The sequence below is a fragment of the Thamnophis sirtalis genome, unplaced genomic scaffold (genome assembly GCF_051295495.1).
Source record: "Thamnophis sirtalis isolate CommonGarterSnake01/CBP01778 unplaced genomic scaffold, rThaSir2_p1.2 scaffold_9, whole genome shotgun sequence".
In the NCBI taxonomy this organism is placed as follows: domain Eukaryota; kingdom Metazoa; phylum Chordata; class Lepidosauria; order Squamata; family Natricidae; genus Thamnophis; species Thamnophis sirtalis.
The window spans coordinates 76,559,024-76,583,699 of record NW_028261389.1 but is presented as its reverse complement, the minus strand read 5'-3'; the positions used below and the strand labels follow the sequence as shown (position 1 = coordinate 76,583,699).

Genomic DNA, 24,676 nt, shown 5'->3' with positions numbered 1-24,676 from the left:
CCAGCTGGCATTGCTGGTGAATTGCAATGCAGTCATGTGTTACAATGGAGTCCATGCGGTGCATGGACTCCATTGTAAGGTATGACTCCATTGCAATTCATCAGCAATGCAGGTTGGGGGAATTCTGGGAGTTGAAGTCCAAGTGGCCAACTTTGTACCACACTGCATTAAAAGGATTCCAGGCAACTATTGACTCTCTGCTGCCACCTAGCGAGGCCCAGAGGGTTTTGCAGCCCCCCCCCCCCAAGGCAAAAGGCCTCCTCCGAGTTCCATCTGCCAGTCAGTGCTGACTGGCAACCACACGGAGGAGGGCCTTTTCAGTAGTAGCTCCGACCCTTTGGAACGATCTCCCCGTGGAGATTCGTACCCTCACCACCGTCCAGGCCTTCCGCACAGCCCTCAAGACCTGGCTAGCCCGTCAGGCCTGGGGACAAAGATAATTGCCCCCTCCCGAATGATGAATGAATGTTGCTTATTATTTTACTCTATGTATTGTGTGTGTCTATTGTATACCCCCTCCCCTCATTTTATGTAAGCCGCCCTGAGTCCCCTCAGGGAAAAGGGCGGCCTATAAGTATTAATAAATACTCAAATACTCAAAATACTCAATGGGGAATTCTGGGAGTTGAAGTCCGCCCTGTCTTCAAGTGGCTAAGCTTGATCAACACTGCAGTGCCAACTCTCTCTGTGGTACTTCTGATTTCAGCCCCTAAAAGTTAAACCCCCTTGTGGGATTGCATCTCTGGGTTTCATGCTCTTAATTCAATGTCACTATTGGGGAGAATCACTTTGAGCCCTTCCTGATTTACAGAGGGTCAAAAAGATTATTTTGGTGGAGATATGTGGGCTCAGTTTCCCAAGAGACGAGACGCATGACTCAAACCCAAAGCAATCTAAAGGAACAAGGAAATTATTCAGGCCATCATTGCTTTAATCTTAGGAGCCGAGGTGGCGTGGTGGTTAAATGCAGCACTGCAGGCTACTTCAGCTGACTGCTAGATCAGCAGTTCAGCGGTTCAAATCTCACCGGCTCAGGGTTGACTCAGCCTTCCATCCTTCCGAGGTGGGTAAAATGAGGACCTGGATTGTTGTTGGGGGCAATATGCTGACTCTGTGAACCGCTTAGAGAGGGCTGAAAGCCCTATGAAGCGGTATATAAGTCTACTGCTATTGCTATTGCTTACAGGGGTGGTAGACAATGTTCCCTCTAATTTTTTTTCAGTGTGAGCGGAAAAGTATAGTGTTTGAGCAGCACATTTTCATGCCTGAGCACCTGAATTTTTTTCATAGATGTCACCCAAGACAACGAAATCAGTGTTATTTGAAACTCAATTCTGCCATGTAAATATCCTTTAAGTAAAGAAATCTCCCTATACAGGTAGTCCTCAATCTACGGACATAATTGAGCCCAAAGTTTCTATTGCTAAGTGAGACATTTGTTAAGTGAGTTTTGCCCCATTTTACAACCTTTCTTGCTACAGTGAAGTGAATCACTGCGGTTAAATCAGTAACCTGGTTGTGTAAATCAATTTGACTTTCCTGCTGACTTGGCTTGGCAGAAGGTTGCAAAAGGTGAGCCCAGGAGTTATTTGCAATTTTATAAAAAAAAGAATATTTGTCGCTGGAGGTTGGGCTCTTTGGTGACCTCTGAGCTTGATGGTTTTTCTTGCACACGTTTCATTACCCAACTAGGTAACATCATCAGTGCTGGTAATAGCAATAGCAGTAGACTTATATACCGCTTCATAGGCCTTACAGGCCTCTCTAAGCGGTTTACAGAGAGTCAGCATATTGCCCCCAACAATCTGGGTCCTCATTTTACCCACCTCGGAAGGATGGAAGTCTGAGTCAACCCTGAGCCGGTGAGATTTGAACCGCTGACCTGCTGATCTAGCAGTAGCCTGCAGTGCTGCATTTAACCACTGCGCCACCTTGGCTCTTGGCTCTGGTAAGGGTCTGCGGCTTGCTCTCATTTTATAATGTGGCTTGCCCTGTCACTGTTGGTAGATGTTTCATTCCCAACTTGGTAACCTCAGGCCTACATTGATGACATTACCTAGGTTGGTGACAAAACGTCTTAAAGAAAACCACCAAGTTCAGAGAGCACCAGGAAAAGAATCATTCTTGCGAAGTGCTAATACAATATTCATCTTAATTTTTAAAAAATGGTATTAAACTTTCCCGCAGTCTTGTTTCTTCTTCTGGTTTGCATCGTGGGACTAACATGATTTCCAGGATAGTATTCTGACCGAGGCTTCCCAAAAGCGTGCAGCAAACTCCTCGTACTGACAAAAACCCCTTTTATTAATTGACTGTGAATTCTGTTCATTCACATCCAGCAAAGTCTCTCAAGGGAGGATTTACAGTCACAGACCTTATCTGGCTTGGAGAGATGCCAGGCCGATATCTGCAGAACTTGGCAAGGAGTCTTGGAGAGTCATGAACCAATTAAGCAAACTAATTGTCTCCTGCAAACTCCACTCCCCTTTCGCTCCTCTTTTATTTCCTCTGGGAGGGGCCATTCACCGTCCATCTGTGGCCTTCCTCCCAAGTCGACCCCTATTCTTTAGCTGTTCCCTTTGTCTGGCAACTCTGCGCATACGTACACTAGGAACAGGCTCCAGCTGTTCCTCTGCCTCACTGCTGTCTGACTCTGAAGGCAGCTGATAACTGGCATACGGCCCTGGCCCCCTCTCTGCCTCCGACACAGAGCCCTCCTCAGAGCCTTCCCCAGACTCCAGGACTGGCCCATCTTCCTCCCCAACCTCCTCACTGTCCGAATCTGTTGCCAGCTCTGCTGGCTGCTGGTGGGCCACAGCAGGTAGAACGTGGTCTGAATGTTCGTTTTGGCTGTTAGTATTAGTTCAGCTAAAGAAGTTCTAATTATTTATAAAAGTCTGTGCTTTTAATGAGTACCTGTCTGGCTTCAGATGTCTTCAGAGTGCTTTGACAACCAACAGAAGTTTCCAGGCAGGGAATTGCTGAGCTACAAGGGCATATTTTTATCAGGGAACCTTGTGGTTTTAAAGCTTTATTCTAAGTTTCTTTGTTCTGCATAGAGAAAACTCAAAAAAAAATGCTTCTGGATTTCCTCTGAGCAAACAAAAGGAAGCCTTTTCGTCTTTATATTGCTTCTGTGTTCCCTTTCAGAATGTTACGTGGATTTTTTGCGGGAAGATTTTGATGTGAAGGCTTACACCTCCCAGTCCATCCACCAGGCTGTCATTGCTGAACAATTAGCCAAACTTGCTCAAGGGATCAGCCAGTTAGATAAAGAGCTCCACGTGCAAGTAAGTACCAATTCAAGGTAGGCGCGAAATAAAAGGATGAACACAGAATATTGCTTTTGATTGAAGTTATGGATGAGCATCGCCATTTGTTGACAGTCCCAAATTAATGGAGCTAGGCACAGGTGAAATAAACAGGAGATTGGCTGTTTTGGAACTGAAAAAAGAGATGGGAAGCCTCGGGCTAGTCTTCATAAAACAATTTTTTTGAATATTGGGTGAGCATTAGTTTACTGAATGAAATATTAAAATGGATAGTTGTCGGGAAGTCTTACATTTAGCATTATAGTTGCAATTCCTGGACAGGATCCTAAGAATTATGACATGCGTTCTGCAAACCTTTTATTTTGACCAGACAGACATCAGATTCCATCCCGTCTGTCTGTCCACCTATCTATCCAGCTATGTATGTATGTATCCATCCATTTGTCTGTCAATTTGTCCGTCTGTCTGCCCGTCTATCCATCCAGCTATCCGTCCATCATCTGTCTGTCTGTCTATATCACCTATCTATATCATTTATCTCTGTCGGTCTTTCTATCCATCAATCCATCCATTCATCCATTCATTTTGCCAATCCATCTGTCTGTTCGTCCATCCAGCTATCCGTCATCGTCTGTCTGTCTGTCTGTCTACCGTGTTTCCCCCCAAAATAAGACAGGGTCTTATTTTCTTTTGACCTCCGAAATAAGCGCTTGGCCTTATTTTCGGGGAGGTCTTATTATTTTTGGGGTGCAGGAGGCAGCGAGCGTGGTCACCTCACGGCTGCTGCTGTGTTGCAATATTTTCGGGGAGGGCTTATTTTAGCGCATGCGCTCAAAAGCCCGATTGGGGGTATTGGAAGGTCTTATTTTTGGGAAAGTGGGGTATTTATCTTTTTCACCTATCTATCATTTATCTTTGTCTTTCTGTTTGCATCCATCCATCCATCCATCTATCCATCCATCTTTGTCTATCCATCCAGCTATCCATCAATCATCTCTCTCTCTCTCTCTCTCTCTCTCTCTCTCTCTCCCCATCCATCCTCCCACCTACCTATCTTTTACCTACCTACCTATCAGTGGTGGGTTTCAAAAATTGTTGGAACCTACTCTGTGGGTGTGGCCTCCTTTGTGGGAGTGGCTTGCCACCCATGTGACTGGATATGAAATTATGAATTAGTACTTAGGTCGGTCCAAGTAGCTATTCAGAAACTCTGGCATTGAAGCATGCAAGTCTTAAAGCTGTCAAGTTACAAGATCCTTGCCAGTGGTGGGTTTCAAAAAATGTTTGGAACCTCTTCTGTAGGTGTGGCCTGCTTTCCGGGTCCACTGGTGGAACCTCTTCTAACCGGTTCGGTAGATTTGACGAACCGGTTCTACCGAATAGGTGCGAACTGGGTGCGAATAGGTAGGAACCCACCTCTGCTACCTATTTGTGTAGTGTACATAGCTGCCTATCTTGCAAACATGGATCTTGGCAATCCATAGAACAACAATTAAAAACAGGTCTAAAACAATTAAAAATACTCCAACCTGAATGTAACCGAAGGAGAATGGACCAATATCCTATACATAATACCACTACCTTACAGGCTCCCTTTTTCCATGGGCTCCCCAAGCCTGCTGGGAAATCCATCGCTTGAGAGAGGATCCAAATGGATCTTTTTAAATACTTCTAAAATATAAATTCCCCCTTTTTTTAAAGCTTCTGATTGATATTTTCACTTTTTAGGTAGTTGCAAGGCACGAAGACTTGCTGGCACAAGCGACTGGCATAGAATCTTTGGAAGGTAAGCAACATTCGTTTATTATAAAATTTACTGAGCGCCTATAAATGGGCCTAAATATAGGCCTTCTAATCAGGCTGTCTCAGTCTTATGTTCTGAATCATTGTTTCTCAACCTTATGAGCTTTAAACTGTGTGGACCTCAACTCCCAGAATTCCTCAGCCAGCCATTGTCACTTTGAACAGTCACTAAATGAACTGTTGTAAGTCAAGGACTATCTGTGTTCTCTTTTCGACCCCTTTCAAACATGAACGTGTGGTACTTATTTATATTGCCAGCAGGTGGCGCAGTTCTTAACCGATTCTCTGCATGTAACTTTTCTGCCCGGGTGGAAATCTAGATAGATATAAAAGCCGAATACCACTCACTCATCACGAAATCTCCAGAACTGTAAAGCCTACAAACTTGAAACGTTGCACGTATGTTCCTCTTGGCTTCTAGCTGCTCGCTAAGAAAGGATTTTTTTGAAATGACCCATCAGATCATTAGTATTTCGTGTACAGTATTATATTCACACGCTCTGATGCTAAACAAGTTAGACATTCTACTCCCCCTCCCCACCTGAAAAGAACTCTGTTCCAACTGCCAGTTGCCTTATATTAACACGCTCTGATGCTAAGGAGTTCTACATTAATTTTCAAGCATTCTATTCTATTCTATTCTATTCTATTCTGCATTCTATTCTATTCTATTCTGCATGCTATTCTGTATTCTATTCTATTCTGTATTCTATTCTATTCTGCATTCTATTCTATTCTGCGTTCTATTCTATTCTGCGTTCTATTCTATTCTGCGTTCTATTCTATTCTATTCTATTCTGCATTCTATTCTATTCTGCATTCTATTCTATTCTGCATTCTATTCTATTCTGCGTTCTAGTCTATTCTGCATTCTATTCTGCATTCTATTCTATTCTGCATTCTAGTCTATTCTGCGTTCTATTCTATTCTGCATTCTATTCTATTCTGCGTTCTATTCTATTCTGCGTTCTATTCTATTCTATTCTGCATTCTATTCTATTCCATTTTATTCCATTCCACCCCACCCCACTCTTTATTTTCTATTTCATTCCGCATTTTCTATTCTATTCTGCATTCTGTTTCATTCCATTCCATATTTTCCATCCCGTCCTGTCCCATCCCATCCGATCTCATCCCAGGCTGCAGTTGTCTCATCCTCCGAATTGAGCCAGTTTTCAAACTGAAAATTTTAAATCAGTCCTGGAAGACCTATTAGGTGACAACCCTAATACATACACTTTCCATTCTGTTAAATAATGCATGATATTGAGTCTGAATCCTGTCTCCTTTATGTGTAAGTGAGTAAGCATCGACAAATGTGTGGGTTGACACATGCCTACTGCCTCATGCCTGTATGCTGAGCCTTCTTGGGTCCATATATAGAATTGGACTCCTACAGAAAAAAACGACTTTATACTTGCGATGACATCTGTAGCCTGAAAGGTACATCTGAACAAATGTGTGAAAATGTAATTATTGTAGCCTTCGTTAGGAGGAAAATACCAAAAGGGTCTTTTGATAACTGAATGCCATAAAAATGTTAGTGTTTTCCTGTTTTGCTTGGATTGTCTTTTTTTTTCTTTTTCCATTTGGAAAGCTGCTTCTGCACTGTCACTAGCTTTTTGCAAATCTGTTCTTATATAATGAACTGTGCTTCCCTTAAGTGCGGTAATTTCAAAATTGCTTTTAAGTAAAAAAAAAATGAAATACATCACCTTTTCAGGATGCCCCAAATCTGTGCAACATTACAAATTCTCAGCTCATCGGCCTTAACTATCAATCAGAATAGAGCCGGAAAGAAGGATCTTGGAGGTTTTCTAGTCCAACCCTCTGCTCAAGAAGGGGACCTTATAAACGGTAGATAGATAGATAGATAGATAGATAGATAGATAGATAGATAGATAGATAGATAGATAGATAGATAGATAGATAGATAGATAGATGCTAGACAGAGAGAGAGAGAGAGAGAGAGAGATGGTAGGTAGGTAGGTAGGTAGGTAGGTAGGTAGGTAGGTAGGTAGGTAGGTAGGTAGAAAAATAGATCGGATGGATGGATGGATGGATGGATGGATGGATGGATGGATGGATGGATGGATGGATGGATAGATAGATAGATAGATGCTAGACAGAGAGAGAGAGAGAGAGAGAGAGATGGTAGGTAGGTAGGTAGGTAGGTAGGTAGGTAGGTAGGTAGGTAGGTAGAAAAATAGATCGGATGGATGGATGGATGGATGGATGGATGGATGGATGGATGGATGGATGGATGGATAGATAGATAGATAGATAGATAGATAGATAGATAGATAGATAGATAGACAGACAGACAGAGTCAGACAGAGATAGGAGAAAGAGATAGGAGATAGATAGATAGATAGATAGATAGATAGATAGATAGATAGATAGATAGATAGATAGATAGATAGATAGACAGACAGAGTCAGACAGAGTCAGACAGAGATAGGAGAAAGAGATAGGAGATAGATAGATAGATAGATAGATAGATAGATAGATAGATAGATAGATAGATAGATAGATGATAGATAGATAGGAGAGAGGGGGGGTAAGTAGGTAGGTAGGTACTAAGTAGGCAGGTAGATAGATAGAGATGGTAGATAGATACCATCTCTTCCTAAAAACCTCCAGTGATGGAGTATCCACAATTTCTGGTGGCAAGCAGTTCCACTGGTTAATTGTTCTCACCGTTAGGAAATTTCTCCTTAATTCCAGGTTGCTTCCTTCCTTGATCAATTTCCATCCATTGTTACTCGTCCTGCCTTCTGATGCCTTTTATATTAACTTAGCAGGTCATTTAATAATAAGGTAAAGGTTCCCCTCACATATATGTGCTAGTCGTTCCCGACTCTAGGGGGCAGTGTTCATCTCTGTTTCAAATCTAAGAGCCAGCGCTGTCCGAAGACGTCTCCGTGGTCATCTGGCCGGCATGACTAAACACCGAAGGCACACGGAACGTTGTTTCCTTCCCACCAAAGGTGGTTCCTATTTTTCTACTTGCATTTTTGACGTGCTTTCGAACTGCTAGGTTGGCAGAAGCTGGGACAAGTCACGGGAGCTCACTCCGTTACATGGCACTAGGGATTCGAACCGCTGAACTGCTGACCTTTCTGATGTGTCCCTAATAGAAGATTTTTTTTTTTTTTTGGCTTAATCTTAAATCAATCTTGGCTACTTTTAAGATGCGTGGACTTCAACTCCCAGAATTCCCCAGCCAGCACTGACCTAATGGATATCACCCCTAAACACAACCCACTGACATTTGTTGAAATACCGTAGCCTTTTTATCTGGTAACTGGTTGAGGATTGCGTGTAGACGTTCAAGATTTATTTATTTATTTTCCGTTAATGGAAAGCTTTAAAAATATTCTGGATTATCCTTCCGGCTTTCGGATTCTGAGCTGCGAGGTTTGAACAGACCGACCGGCTAGGATTTTAGCTTCTTCTGACGGATTCCCCGTTCCAGATCCAGCAGCTGAATATTTTTATTTCCATAAACGAAATACATACATAACGCTTGGATTCTTAATGCATGAGTGTTTGCCGGGGGTTGAGACCGTGGTTTTAAAAAAAAGGAATAAATTTAGAAGGCCTCATACTGCTCGGCTGAACATTTTGTCGATTTTTGTAATGATTTTATTTCCGGAATATATTTACAGTGAGATTTTGATGATTTCAGTTTAAACCCCTTGCTAATACTAATACTAATGCTAATCCCTCCAGTAGGGATTTTTTTTTCTTCAAATCAGGAACAATTCTTGGTGCTCTGATCCATATATATAAAAATGGCTCTGTGTGTGTGTGTGTGTGTGTGTGTGCGTGTGTTCCAGCATAACTCTGGAATGCCTTGAGCAATTTCAACCAAACTTGGTACACAGATGACTTACTCTCTGGAAACAAATACTGTGGGGGTAAGACACCCCTAAAACTCCTCAGCGTGTGTGTTCTGTTAAGAGACAGCCTGTTGTGCCTTAAAATGGCTTCTACTGTACTGCTGTAAAATGGCTTCTACTGTGCAGCGCAGTGGTAACGGTTTCACAGTACTCCACAAGGGGGCTCCCTCTAATAAGGGGGAAAATCCAACATTAGAAATTACTTCAGGTCAGGATATTTTCCTCCTACAAATAGGGTTATCGGCTAGTTTTTGAATATAAACGAAGGGGGCCTTGTCATGTAGAAAGATTAATCCACCGAATCACCTGTTCTCCTCTTGACCTATTTGATGGGTGCCCTTCACCTCACCCAATGGGTTCAACCGCCGTTCTTTCTCTGTCAAAAGTTGGACCCAAACGCTGCCAGCAACGCCTTGTAAAATGCACCGTCGCGGCTATTAATAGTAAGAGCTGTCAGCAGACCAAGAGTGCCTGAGTAAGCGGGTTCGTATTTTTTAGCCCTGATGTTAACAGCCACTCGTCTGGTGTTGATTGACGGTTCTGGACTGCGATGGGGTTTGGACTGTGGCCAGTGGTGGGTTTCAAAAATTGTTCGAACCTACTCTGTGGGTGTGGCCTCATTTGTGGGAGTGGCTTGCCGCCCATGTGACCGGATGGGAGTGGCTTGCCGCCCATGTGACTGGATATGAAGATACCGACGACACTTGTCAGAACCACCTTAAATTACCTCACACACAGCACTGGCATGCATAAGAATATGAGGTAAACTTGTTTTTTGGTTTGCGTTAAAACAACTTCAAGACACGCAATGTTCTGATTGCACCACAAACGCAGTAGTCATCCTTCCCTTTCACAGAGGCACTGAGTTTTATAAATAGGAGCCTGATAGTGGAGAATAATCCTATCCAAGGACCAGTGGTGGGTTTCAAAGAATTTTGGGAACCTCTTCTGTAGGTGTGGCCTGCTTTCCGGGTCCACTGGTGGAACCTCTTCTAACCGGTTCGGTAGATTTGACGAACCGGTTCTACCAAATAGGTGCGAACGGGTAGGAACCCACCTCTGACTGTGGCGCATCGCATCGTTTTATTTGTCTTCCAGTCGCAAAGGAATTGAGTTTAGTTGAATTGATTGTCATTGCACCTTGGGCAACGAAATGAAACGCGATCCTCCGTGGGCAATGACGGTTCGGGTTGTGGTGAGTTAAGGAATCCTGAGCAGTCATTCAGCACAACATCCGGGGGTGGCTGGTTTCCTCATTGACTTGACTTCTTGGGTGCCCGCAGGGACGATCACAAGCGAGGATGTTGTGACCGTGGGAAACTGTGACCCTGTGTGCGGGTTGCCAAGGGCCCCAATCACGATCCTGTGACTGTGGGGACGCTGCGACAGCCACAACTTCGAGGACCGGCCATAAGTCTTCTCGTTGAGCACTGTTGTAACTTCGAATGGTTGCTGAACGAGAAGTCACTAAGGGAGGACTACCTGTATAGTCCAAAGCCCCTCCCTGTCTTTCGGGGTTGACAACAATCGGGCCAACCATTCGGTCGGCTCCATAGTACTCCGGGGTCTCTGGTCTGCTGGCGAAACCATGTGTGTGGGGGGCAACCTTATTATTTCTGCAAGGCTGATGTTTCCCCGCATATATCGTCAGTGCCTCTCAGCTTAAAAAGAACGCCTGCATGACATCCTCTCCTTCTCTTCCTTTCTTTCTTTCCTGGAGTTCTCTGAGCTTGCTTGTTTTCTTGCCGACGTTCCATGACCCTAATTAGGGAACATTATCACTAACCCTGATGATGTTACCTAGTATGGTAATGAAACGTCTGCAAAATAACAGGCAAGCTCAGAGAGCACCAAGGATTCTTCATGTCAACCCTGAGGTACAATTATTTTCCTTTGTTGCCTCTATCTATCTATCTATCTATCTATCTATCTATCTATCTATCTATCTATCTATCATCTATCTATCTATCTATCTATCTATCTATCTATCTATCTATCTATCTATCTATCATCTATCATCGGTATTATCTAGCACTGATTATATCACCTAGTATGGTAATGAAACGTCTGCAAAATAACAGGCAAGCTCAGAGAGCACCAAGGATTCCTCATGTCGAGCCGAGGTGGCGCAGTGGTTAGGGTGCAGCACTGCAGGCCACTTCAGCTGACTGGTATCTGCAGTTCGGCGGTTCAAATCTCACCGGCTCAAGGTTGACTCAGCCTTCCATCCTTCCGAGGTGGGTGAAATGAGGACCCAGACTGTGGGGGGCGATATGCTGACTCTGTAAACCGCTTAGAGAGGGCTGAAAGCCCCATGAAGCGGTATATAAGTCTAACTGCTATTGCTATTGCTATGTCAACCCTGAGCTACAATTCTCCTTTGTTGCCTCTCTATCTGTCTGTCCATCCGTCCATCCATCCACCCATCTATCTATCCCTCCCCCTCCCTCCCCCTCTCTCTTATCATCTATTTATCTATCTATCTATCTATCTATCTATCTATCTATCTATCTATCTATCTATCTATCTATCTATCTATCTATCTATCTATCTATCTATCTACTGTATGTATGTATGTATGTATGTATGTATGTATCTATCTATCTATCTATCTATCTATCTATCTATCTATCTATCTATCTATCTATCTATCTATCTATCTATCTATCCATCCATCCATCCATCCATCCATCCATCCATCCATCCATCCATCCATCTCTATCATTTATCCATCACCTATCTATCTCTACTATCTACTACTGATGTTATTACCTATTTGGGTAATGAAATGTCTGCAAGAAAACAACCAAGCTCAGAGAACGCCAAGTACCCCTCATTTCATCCCTGAGCTACACATATTCTCCTTTACTGCAGGGAAGTTTATTTTTCCTAGCTCCTAAGGAGTGGATGAGAATCGACAGGTGGAAGCTTTCCAGGAATTAAATTAAAGAGGAATTTACTAGCTGGGAGAATTTTTTTAACGGTAAACAGCCTTTCTCTTGTAGCTATGGAGGCTCCGTCGTTTAAGATGTTTCAAGCAAAGCTTGAGTAGCTGCATGCAGTCCTCGTCTTACAACGGCCTTTCCGTCGGGAAAGGATCTCCGGTTTCCTTTGTTAGCTTTAACCCAATACGTAGTGTGGATTTTTCTTCTTCTACTACAGATTTTGTAATGCTCTCGTAAGCTGCTTTAGAAGATTTTTTAGCCTTAAAAGCGGGATAGAAATAATGGCCGTACGCAGAAATGCTGTGTGCCAAGCGGTGTGATTAACACCTGAGTACCACAAATCTTGTTTAAGTTTGGCATTAAGTCAGGAAGGGTTTAGGTTGCTTTGTACCGCTAAATATTCCGAGAAGCTCCATGGACTAAACTAAGATTTAAACAAGTGTGTAGGTTTATGCAGATGTGTCAGAAAAAATAACACCCTTTGTGCCCTGAACATAATCGTTTACTCATTGTTTACTATGAAAATGTTTTAAGATTGTATAGGTAGTCCTGTTAAGTTCGCTTTTGATGAGGAAGGTCGTAAACTGAGGCAAAACTTGCTGAACAACATAAATTTTGGGCTCAGCTGTGTTCCCGCTCGCAATCGCAATTGAGCCCAGCATGCATGTTGCTGAGGGAGACGGGTCTTAATTGCGTTTCGCCCCTTTTTACTGTCTTCCTTGCTACCGTCGTTAAGTGAAGCCCTGCCATTGTTCAGTGAGTCACATGGTGAGTAAGCGAATGTGGCTGCCCCATTGACTTTTTCCTCAGAAAGGTCGCAAAAGGCCCGGAAAACGTCCTGACTGTCATAAAGACCGCCGAGCGTCGGAAATGTTGATCATGTGACTGCGGGGAAGGCGGCGACGGTCGTAAGGATGAAAAAAAGTCACTTTTTTCAGGGCCGTTGTAACTTTAGGTAAAGGTAAAACTTCCCCTCGCAGATATGTGCTAGTCGTTCCCAACTCCAGGGGGTGGTGCTCATCTCCGTTTCAAAGCCGAAGAGCCGGCACTCTCCGAAGACGTCTCCATGGTCATGTGGCCGGCGTGACTCAATGCCGAAGGCGCACGGAACGCTCTTCCCTTCCCACCAAAAGTGATTCCTATTTTTCTACTTGCACTTTTTACGTGCTTTCGAACTGCTAGGTTGGCAGAAGCTGGGACGAGTCACAGGACCTCCCTCCGTTCTGCGGCGCTAGGGATTCGAACCGCCAACCTTTCTGATCGACAAGCTCGAATTTAACTGTTTTTTTTCTCTCACAGAGAATCAAATGTAAAAAATGATCCTCTTAAAAGAATGAGAAATCTTCTAGAATAAATTAACTATCCTGAAATTCACATAAAATATTTGAACTGCCCCTAAATGAACCATCGCCGGCCGAGGACCACCTGTATTATAAATCCCGCAATTTCCTAACTTATTTTAAGTTTCTTTTCCTCAACTAGAGGGGGGGGGAACCCCCCAGCCTTTCCCTCAGCGAGGCCGTTATTTTGATCGCTTCTTCTATCTTTGGCGCAGGTGTTCTCGAAATGATGCAGACCCGAATCAGTGCCCTGCAGAGCACCGTTGACAGGTATGTCAGATCCGTATCCCGTTGTTTGGAAGTTTTTAAATTCTTGTGCATACCGCTGGTCTCTGAAACGTGGCTCCTTTTTTTTTTTTGCCTTAGGATCAAAGCCAAAATTATCGACCCCTACCACAAAATCGTATCCCGCACGGCGCAGCTAGCAAGGCTCCAGGTAAGTTATTCTCTCTTCTCTCTCCTTTTTCAGAAATATTCCTCTTTTTTTCCCCTTCCTCCTCCTTTTTTTTGCCTTCCAAAGAGTCTTTATCCGACAGCCGCAGAACGATGGCGAGATTTAACAGACGTGGAGGATATTTTTTGGAACAGGGTTTTGCGACTTCCAACATGGGAGTGAATTAATGATGGACAAGAGATAACCAGATTGGTTTTTCTGGAGGGCTCTACAGGGTTGCTATAGTTACTAGTCGAGAAATGGGGGAACACACTCCCAGAATAAATAATTAAAATCATAGCATAAGAATGGTGAACATTTTCCCTCCAAAAATCCTCTCAGAGGGGGAAAAAAACCCCCAAAACCCCAAGTGCAAGGAATTTTTGCGTGACAAAAGCGCTTATATATATATATATATGTGTGTGTGTGTGTGTGTGTGTTTGTGCTGATAAATAAATAAAGGGAGACTAGTATAGATCTATTTCAAGCTATTTAGCTCTCATCAGCTAGCCATACCCCTACTGGGATTGGAACCTGGGCTGTATTACATATTAGGCAGATGTGTTAACCATTAAGCCACAGGCTCTCCTCCATTATCAGCTAATATATATATACTACAGCTAATACACACACACACACACACACACACACACACACATATTTCAGCCAGAGCCTTTCCTCATTAAGTTATTTATTGCCTTTCCAAGTCAGTTTTCAGCAAGGCTCTCCTCGTTTTAAATTTAGTTGCAGCTTCAGTTTAGAATTCACCCAAGAATTCCATATATCTATATTTGTTCCTCGTTCCTCTCCTCCCAAGAATTCCATATATCTACATTTGTTCCTCGTTCCTCTCTTCCCAAGAATTCCATATATCTATATTTGTTCCTCGTTCCTCTCTTCCCAAGAATTCTATGTATCTACATTTGTTCCTTGTTCCTCTCTTCCCAAGAATTCCATATATCTACATTTGTTCCTCGTTCCTCTCTTCCCAAGAATTCTATGTATCTACATTTGTTCCTTGTTCCTCTCTTCCCAAGAATTCTATGTATCTACATTTGTTCCTTGTTCCTCTCTTCCCAAGAATTCCATATATCTTTATTTGTTCCTCGTTCCTCTCTTCCCAAGAATTCCATGTATCTTTATTTGTTCCTCGTTCCTCTCTTCCCAAGAATTCCATATATCTATATTTGTTCCTCGTTCCTCTCTTCCCAAGAATTCCATATATCTATATTTGTTCCTCGTTCCTCTCTTCCCAAGAAATCCATATATCTTTATTTGTTCCTCGTTCCTCTCTTCCCAAGAAATCCATATATCTATAATTGTTCCTCGTTCCTCTCTTCCCAAGAATTCTATGTATCTACATTTGTTCCTTGTTCCTCTCTTCCCAAGAATTCCATATATCTTTATTTGTTCCTCGTTCCTCTCTTCCCAAGAATTCCATATATCTATATTTGTTCCTCGTTCCTCTCTTCCCAAGAAATCCATATATCTTTATTTGTTCCTCGTTCCTCTCTTCCCAAGAAATCCATATATCTATATTTGTTCCTCGTTCCTCTCTTCCCAAGAATTCCATATATCTTTATTTGTTCCTCGTTCCTCTCTTCCCAAGAATTCCATATATCTACATTTGTTCCTCGTTCCTCTCTTCCCAAGAATTCCATGTATCTTTATTTGTTCCTCGTTCCTCTCTTCCCAAGAATTCCATATATCTATATTTGTTCCTCGTTCCTCTCTTCCCAAGAAATCCATATATCTATATTTGTTCCTCGTTCCTCTCTTCCCAAGAATTCCATATATCTTTATTTGTTCCTCGTTCCTCTCTTCCCAAGAATTCCATATATCTATATTTGTTCCTCGTTCCTCTCTTCCCAAGAATTCCATATATCTATATTTGTTCCTCGTTCCTCTCTTCCCAAGAAATCCATATATCTATATTTGTTCCTCGTTCCTCTCTTCCCAAGAATTCCATATATCTTTATTTGTTCCTCGTTCCTCTCTTCCCAAGAATTCCATGTATCTTTATTTGTTCCTCGTTCCTCTCTTCCCAAGAATTCCATATATCTTTATTTGTTCCTCGTTCCTCTCTTCCCAAGAATTCCATGTATCTTTATTTGTTCCTCGTTCCTCTCTTCCCAAGAATTCCATATATCTTTATTTGTTCCTCGTTCCTCTCTTCCCAAGAAATCCATATATCTATATTTGTTCCTCGTTCCTCTCTTCCCAAGAATTCCATATATCTATATTTGTTCCTCGTTCCTCTCTTCCCAAGAGTTCCATATATCTATATTTGTTCCTCGTTCCTCTCTTCCCAAGAATTCCATCTATCTATCTATCTATCTATCTATCTATCTATCTATCTATCTATCTATCTATCTATCTATCTATCTATCTATCTATCTATCTATCTATCTATCTATATTCCTTGTTCCTCACCACCCAAGAATTCTAAATATATAGAATAGAATAGAATAGAATAGCAGAGTTGGAAGGGACCATGGAGGTCTTCTAGTTGTTTGTGTGTGTGTTTGTGTGTGTGTGAGTGTGTGTGTGTAATTTTCTGGAATTTGTGGAAACCAAATTGAAAATAATATTTAGCATTATGGACATCCACAGAGAATCTTTTTTCTAAACCCGACATAATATTAAAGATTGCTGTATGCCAATCATTGTTAAGTGTTGATAGTTGTGGGTTGTTTTTTTTGGTCAAAAATAACCCATGTTTTTCAGAATTAATGTCCTCTTTTCTCCAGCTTCGTGCTATTATATAGTGATTCATGGACATACTGTAATTCTCACTTTTTTCAGCACTACCAGTGAACTGTAGGAAGGAGTGGGAAGTAAGCCTTGTAAAAAGAAGCATTATTTCTTTAAGTACATGGTAGTCCTCGACTTACGACCAAAACAGAGCCCAAAATTTCTGTTGCTATGCGAGATAGTTGTTAAGTGAATATTGCTTCATTTTACGACCTCTCCTGCCACCCTTCTTAGGCGATTTGATCGTAACACGGTTGTTAAGTGAATTTGACTTTGCTTGTCAGAAGGTCGCACAAGGGGATCAGGGCAGCCGTCATAAATATGAGTCGGTGGCCAAACGTCAGAACATAGTCTTCCATTATTTGACGGGCTGGTGACAGCAGGACCGCTGGTTTAGTTTGAAGGGCCAAAATCCTCATGTGAACCAGCGGCCTGTATAAAATCACAAGTGACTAAAAGCAGCTTTTAAAAAATAATCTGCTTTTAGAATTATACTTGATAGCTGGAATCTTTCAAACCGCCGGCCTTTTCAAACTCGAGAACGCGAAGGTGTCAGATATCTAAACATAGAGGACAGTGATGGTGAACCTTTTTGTCCAGCCGTGCCAAAATCACGCACACACGTGTGACAGCGTGTGTGTGTGTGTGTGTGGCCATACCCATAATGCAATGCACCCTGCTTCCCTGCGCATGCACGCACGGCCACCCTGCGCCCCCATGCCCCATTTTGGTCTTAGCAGGCCTCCCTGAAGCCTCCTGAAACCAAAACACAGCACACCGCACCCCCAGGCTCCCCCACACACACATGCACACGTGACACACATACACCCCCCCACATGCACAGCAGGGACCCAAAAATTAGCTGGCTGGTGGGAGGCGCGCGCGCATGCGCAGTGGAGCTGAGCTGGGTGATGGTTTGTGCCAGTGGTGGGTTTCAAAATTTTTTAGAACCTCTTCTGTAGGTGTGGCCTGCTTTGTAGGAGTGGCTTGCCGGCCATGTGACCAAGTAGGAGTGGCTTGCCAGTCATGTGACTGGGTGGGCATGGCCAACTTGTAAAATGTGGTGAAACTCACTTAACAACGCTCTTGCTTAGCAATCAAAATGTTGGCTCAGAAACTCTGCCCTTTGAAGCACGCAAGTCTTAAAGCTGTCAAGTTACAAGACCCTTGCACCCCTAACCCTTTAGAAAAAAACAACCCCAGGGGTGTTCAAACTTGACAGCTTTAAGACTTGTGGACTTCAACTCCCAGAATTCCTCTTCCAGTCATGTTGGCTCAGGAACTCTGGCGTTGAAGTGTGCAAGTCTTAAAGCTGTCAAGTTACAAGACCCTTGCACCCCTAACCCTTTAGAAAAAAACAACCCCAGGGGTGTTCAAACTTGACAGCTTTAAGACTTTAAGGTTTAGATAGGAATCTTAGAGGCGGGCGGGACGATTGGTGAGCCAGCCAATCAGTGAGCGGTGGGCGGGGCAAGCATGGTGCGGACGGGCGGGTGGAGAGAGCTGGAACCGGTTCTAAACGGCACGGTAGATTTGTGGAACCTCTTCTATAGAAGAGGTTAGAACTGGCAGGAACCCACCCCTGGTTTTTGTGCCAGCAGAAAGGGGTCTTCGTGCCACCTGTGGCGTGCATGCAACAGGTTCGCCATCATGGATATAGGAACTTCATTCCCTTTATTTGTAGAATTCACACCCTGCCTTGCAAGATACTGTAAAATGACATTCTTCCATTGTTCAGTTCTCGTACTCTTTTGAGTTTTTCCACCCTTCGTGCAGTTTCTATGTTTTGCACATCTTAGGCAAGCTCAGTTACTCCAATTACACATTAAGCGAGAAAAGGGTTTGCTTCTAAAGAGCGGATTAAAGTCGTGACGTTAATTACCACAGAGGAAAATCCTCCTCTTTGCAATTACGTAATTTATTCAGCGGTGCAAACAATTAAAATCGACCGGTTTGGAACGAAATGGAGTCATTGTGGTACCGAGGAACGTAATCCAAATCCTGTGGTTGAATAGGCCACACATTTTGTAGCGCCGAATGGGTTTGGAAGCGCGATTGTGCTGTGAATGATTTATGCGGGTGCCTCCGTACACATAATTAAAGCCATTAAGTGAGTTCGTTTAGCTGGAGATTTAATTGCAGAAAACTAGTTGGTGGAAAGGGTGCCACTTCTCGCTGGCATGTATTTGAAAGTCACGCCGGTAATTGATGAACAAGGAAGGGAAGAGGAAGGGTAGAAAGTGAAAAGGAAGAGAAGGACAGGGAGTGAAAGGAAAGGGGAAGGGAAAAGGAAAGGAAGGGAAGGGAAAAAGGAAAGGAAAAAGGAAATAAATGCAAATGGGAAAGGAAAGGAAATGGAAACTCAGCATTAAGGCACCTGCTGGGGAAACACCCCATCTTAGCTCGTCATTTGCATTCTTTTAGAGAGGCATTGAGGCAAACTTGACACAACTAAACCGCCAAGTGGCCTCAACGACCCGCTAAAAAGGATGCAAATGACCAGCTGTCTGCAAGGAATATAAATCCTTGCATTCCCCACTATCCAGTCAGAGCTGAAGAAGCTTCTTGGATGAGAAGCGAAATGTCTTCAAAAGAAAAAAAACAAGTTGCCTCTTTAAAAAGCACCTTTGGGACTCTCGTGGGTGTGTTTGACCAACAGCGTAACCAGATATTACCAAGTCATGAACCGAACCACCAGGTCCAGCAAACCAAGGGTGAAATGCTACCGGTTTGGGCCGGTGCGCCTGAAACGGTAATAAAAAACAAATGCTACTGGTTCAGGTGAACCGGTAGTAAGTTGTGCGTCAATCAGCGGTGGCACGTGATTTATATTCGATAGAAATCATGCGGCACAGCTGATTGTCACACAGCTGATCGTCAGAACTTTTTTTTAAAAACTTTTTAAAGCTTTTTTTTTTTTTTTGCAACTGGTTCGGGCGAACCGTTAGTAAAAAAAAAATGCTTTAAAAAGTTTTTTAAAAAGGTTCCGATGATCAGCTGTGCTGCACAGCTGATTGTCGCACAGCTGATCGTCGGAACCAGTAGTAAAATGATACTTTTAAAAAGTGGGGGGAAAAAAGTTCCGACGATCAGCTGTGTGGCAATCAGCTGTGCTGTGCAATTTATATCCGCTAGAAACAGGGAATCCTGCTTTCTAGCGAATCTAAATCACGTGGCACAGCTGTCTCACACACACGCACACACACACACTGTTCTACTTATCTTTGCAGACTCAGAAAAGGCTTCTTAGTGCTTGCCGTGCGCATGCGCGCAAAGCGAACTGGTAGCAGACTTCAGAGCATTTCACCCCTGTAGTAAACATGGGATGTTTCCCCCAGCAGGTACCTTAATGCTGGATAATCATAAATCCTGTCGAATAACACTTGCCTAATTCAATGTTTTCCTCCCAAGGCTGCTTGCGACCTGCTGAGGAGGATCATACGGATCTTGTACCTCAGCAAAAGACTTCAAGGCCAGCTTCAAGGCGGAAGCCGGGAGATCACCAAAGCTGCTCAGAGTCTCAATGAACTCGGTGAGTCCGGCGGATCGTTGTGTTTTTTTTTAAGATCGTGTTGTTGGATTCAGTCGGCTTTGCTCAGGTCACCTTCCGTGTTGACACGAGTGTTTTCTCATTGGGTGGGAAGAAATCTCGAACGATTTGAGGTGTCAGGCCTGGAAGCCATCTTCTGCATTGGGCCTTCAGGCCTGCCGAATTCACTGCTGTGGGAAACTGGGAGTGGGGAATATATGGAGTGGGATAGATATAGTCAAAATAACATTCCTGTTGTGGCCCGCCAGCAGCCAGCAGAGCTGGCAGCAGATTCGGACAGTGAGGAAGTTGGGGAGAAGCATGGGCCAGTCCTGGAGGCTGGGGAAGGCTCTGATGAGCCGATACACAGCCGTATGCCAGTTATCAGCGGCCTTCGGAGTTGGACATCAATGGGGCAGAAGAACAGATGGAGCCTGTTCCCAGTGTGCGCATGCACAGTTGCCAGACAAAGGGAACAGCTAAAGAACAGGGGTCGACTTGGGAGTAAAGCCACAGGTGGACGACGAATGGCCCCTCCCAGAGGGAATAAAAGAGGAGCGAAAGGGGAGTGGAGTTTGCAGGAGACCATTAGTTTGCTTAATTGGTTCGTGACTCTCTGAGGCTCCTTGCCAAGTTTTGCAGATCTGAGCCTGGCAGCTCTCCAAGCCAGATAAGGCCTGTGACTGTAAATCCTCCCTCGAAAGACTTTGCTGGATGTGAATGAGAAGAATTCGCAGTCAATTAATAAAAGGGTTTTTTGTCGGGACCAGGAGTTTGCTTCATGCTCTTGGGAAGCTCAGATCAGAACAATTCCTTTCTCAGAGAGTCAAGGACATCTTGCCCTACTCCTGGAGAGGTGTGACTGGGAGGCATCTCCAGTTGGGACGGTGCCCGATTGGATCATGTGATGGAGATGTGGGTGCCTGGCAGGGACTTGAATTTTCTTTTTTCTTCACCTGGAGACTTTCTTTCCAGGTGAAGAAAACCTGGAAACTTTCAGATTCAGGTTTCCCCAGATGTGCCAAGATGGCGTCCCTAATAAAATGGAACTTTGAGGAAACCCAAACCTCGGAGTCTTCTTTCGTTGGGGGTGTTACTTGGTACCCTGACACGAGGTGGATTTTCTTTTCCTTGAAAAATCGGGCCAAATGAGTCTTCAGAAGTTAGCTGTACTTAACGTTTCGTTGTATGTTTCTCAGAATTGTCGTGGGAGGACAGAACACAAACTTTGTCGATTTTAGATATTGTGGATATTACTTGCATGCTACACAGGTCTCGTCCTCGACGTACGACCGCAATCGAGCTGCACAATGTTTATCGCTAAGCGAGGCGTTTGTGAAGTGAGTTTGGCCCCCGTTTTATGACCTTTCCTGCCTCAGTTGTTAAGCGAATCGCTGCGGTTGTTAAATTGATGATGCGGTTGTTAATTGAATATGGCTTCCTCGTGGATTTTGCTTGCCAGAATGTCGCAAAATCGGATCCACATGATCTTGGGACACTGCAAACGTCGTAAGTATGAGGCAATCGCCAAGCCTCTGAAATTTTGGTCGTGTGGACCACGGGGATACTAAATAGTTGTGTGAAAATGCTCACTTTTTTCACTGCCATTTTAGCTTTGAATGGGCATTAAATGAATGGGTTGTAAGTCGAGAATTGTACATATGATGTTTTTTTTAAAAAAAAGAAAAACCAAAGTCCTTTCAATTCTTTTCAAAAAAGGAAAATCAAAAGTTCCTTATAATAGTCCGGAACATCCTTTGCACAAAGACTCGTTTTTGTCAATTTCTCAGCTCCAGTGGCCTTCCATTTTGCAGATTATGGATGTGGTGTCATCGAAAACTGACAGCTCACACTGATAAGAATTGCAAGTGGGTCATTTTTTTTGCAGGTCCTTGGGGAAGAGAATGTTGGAAGGACCTTGAGAAAGAGAAGTTAATGTGTCTGGCTTGGGTTGTGGTGTTGAATTGTAAACTCTAATACTTGAGTATAGCAAGAAAGCTCTACATTTTCAACAGATCAAACTAATTCTCTTAAATCAAATTAGTCCTGGAGTAATTGTTGCTATTGTTGCTAGTTGTGACCCATCACAACACCATGGACAACGTTCCTCCAGGCCTTCCTGTCCTCCACCATCCTCCGGAGTCCATTGAAGCTCATGCTGGCTGTTTCGGTGACTCCATTCAGCCACCTCCTTCTCTGCCGTCCCCTTCTTCTTCTTTTGCCCTCCATCATTCCCAGCATGAGGCTCTTCTCCAGTGAGTCCTTCTTCCTTCTCATCAGGCGGCCAAAGGATTTGAGTTTCCTCTTCAGGATCTGGCCTTCTAAAGAGCAGTCAGGGTTGACCTCCTGTAGGACTGACCATTTGGATGGCCTTGCAGTCCAAGGGACTCAATGCAGGAGTCTTCTCCAGCACCAGAGTTCAAAGACCTCCATTCTTTGGCTCTCAGCCTTTCTTATGGGGTAATATGTTTATCAATTTGTAGTAAATAATGAACGAAATAATATTGAACCTACATTTCTATTTTGCTCTTGTTCTGTTGCACGCCAAAAAAAAATTCTCCAAATCTATTTGGTAGGCTTTGGGGAAAATATTGCTCCTTGGTGGTACAATGGTATACAGATTAGCTTAAATTTTAATTATCCTTTAAAAGTCCTTAAAGTGGCTTTACTTATCCTAAATAATAAATAGCTGTGTAGTCACTGCTCTGTTGAAAGGGGACTCTTAATGAGATGGGGGTTTCTAGCTTTAGCTTCGAGATGGTCTCAAAACAAACTTTTAATGGACATATTTTGTCTTCATTAAAATAGAAGTTATTCTTGAAGGCGAACTTTTTGAAAACGGAAGCAAAGGAGCTCAGTCATTCATTCATTAAATAGCTGCTAGAACACGTTGTGAGATTTTCCCTTAAATCTCATAATCTGCTACATTTTAATGAATAGAATAAAATAGCATAGAATAAAATAGGAAGCAATAATAAGAGTAGCATAGAACAGAATAGAAGTAGGAATAGAGTAGAGTAGAGCAGAATAGAGTAGAAGTAGGAATAGAGTAGAGTAGAATAGAAGTAGGGATAGAGTAGAGTAGAATAGAATAGAGTAGAAGTAGGAATAGAGTAGAATAGAATAGAACAGAATAGAAGTAGGGATAGAGTAGAATAGAATAGAAGTAGGAATAGAGTAGAGTAGAGCAGAATAGAATAGAAGTAGGGATAGAGTAGAGTAGAATAGAATAGAAGTAGGGATAGAGTAGAATAGAATAGAATAGAAATAGGGATAGAGTAGAGTAGAATAGAAGTAGGGATAGAGTAGAGTAGAATAGAATAGAGTAGAAGTAGGGATAGAGTAGAATAGAATAGAATAGAAGTAGGGATAGAGTAGAGTAGAATAGAATAGAAGTAGGGATAGAGTAGAATAGAATAGAAGTAGGGATAGAGTAGAATAGAATAGAGTAGAATAGAAGTAGGGATAAAGTAGAATAGAATAGAATAGAGTAGAAGTAGGAATAGAATAGAGCAGAATAGAATAGAAGTAGAGATAAAGTAGAATAGAATAGAATAGAGTAGAAGTAGGGATAGAGTAGAAAAGAATAGAATAGAAGTAGGAATAGAGTAGAGTAGAATAGAGTAGAAGTAGGGATAGAGTAGAATAGAAGTAGGAATAGAGTAGAATAGAAGTAGAGTAGAGTAGGATAGGATAGGATAGGATAGGATAGGAGTCGGAGTCGAATAACAGAGTTGTTGGATGCCCACAGCATTTCAGAATGGACTTGAAACAGGGTGTTGCAAAATTAGAATAACTGAGTCAATTTTAGTGTGGAACACAAAAGACATCTTCAAAACACGGAGTGATTTGGGAAATATCAAAGGTATAGGAGAGCCAATTTGGTCCAGTGATTAGGGCCCCAGGCTGAAAAGTGGGAGACCAGAATTCTAGTCCCGCTTTTGGCATGAAAGCTTACTGGGTGACCTCGGCCCAATCACAAGCAGATGGGGAGTTCTAGTCCTGCCTTAGCCCTGAAAGCCAACTGGGTGATGTTAGGTAAATCACCAGGAGACGTCGAGTTCTAGTCCCACCTTAGCAGGGATCGGTTCCTGCCAGTTCTAACCTCTTCTATAGAAGAGGTTCCACAAATCTACAGTGCCGTTTAGAACCAGTTCCAGGTCCCTCACCCCGTCTGTCCGGACATCAAGATGAAGAGCGAGAGGAGGAATTCTGGGAGTTGAAGTCCACAAGTCTTAAAGCTGTCAAGTTTGAACACCCCTAAGGTTTTTTTTTCTAAAGGGTTAGGGGCGCAAGGGTCTTATAACTCGACAGCTTTAAGACTTGCGTGCTTCAAATGCCAGAGTTTCTGAGCCAACATTTTGGTTGCTAAGCAAGAGCGTTGTTAAGTGAGTTTCACCACATTTTACAAGTTGGCCACGCCCACCCAGTCACATGACTGCCAAGCCACTCCCACCCAGTCACATGGCCGGCAAGCCACTCCCACAAAGCAGGCCACACCTACAGAAGAGGTTCTAAAAAAAAATTGAAACCCACCACAGCACCTTAGCCATGTAAGCCAGCTTGGTGACTTGTGTGTTGGATATGTTCATCACCTTGGGTTATTTATAAAAATAATAAAGGCAGGATACCAATAAATAAATATGATTACTATGGAATAAATAGCCAAACAATTGGCTTTTCTTGTTTTCTTGA

At 43.0% G+C, this 24,676-nt stretch overlaps 1 protein-coding gene across 1 annotated transcript in view; it reads left to right on the top strand.

Moving 5' to 3' along the window:
* Positions 1–24,676, top strand: part of COG5 (component of oligomeric golgi complex 5) — a 136,504-nt gene that overhangs the window by 643 nt on the left and 111,185 nt on the right. The window contains exons 2-6 of the mRNA XM_087722326.1: positions 3,151–3,290; positions 5,001–5,058; positions 13,481–13,535; positions 13,632–13,701; positions 19,864–19,984. Of these exons, the coding sequence (XP_087578452.1) occupies positions 3,151–3,290; positions 5,001–5,058; positions 13,481–13,535; positions 13,632–13,701; positions 19,864–19,984 (444 nt within the window). The remainder of the gene's footprint in view (positions 1–3,150; positions 3,291–5,000; positions 5,059–13,480; positions 13,536–13,631; positions 13,702–19,863; positions 19,985–24,676) is intronic.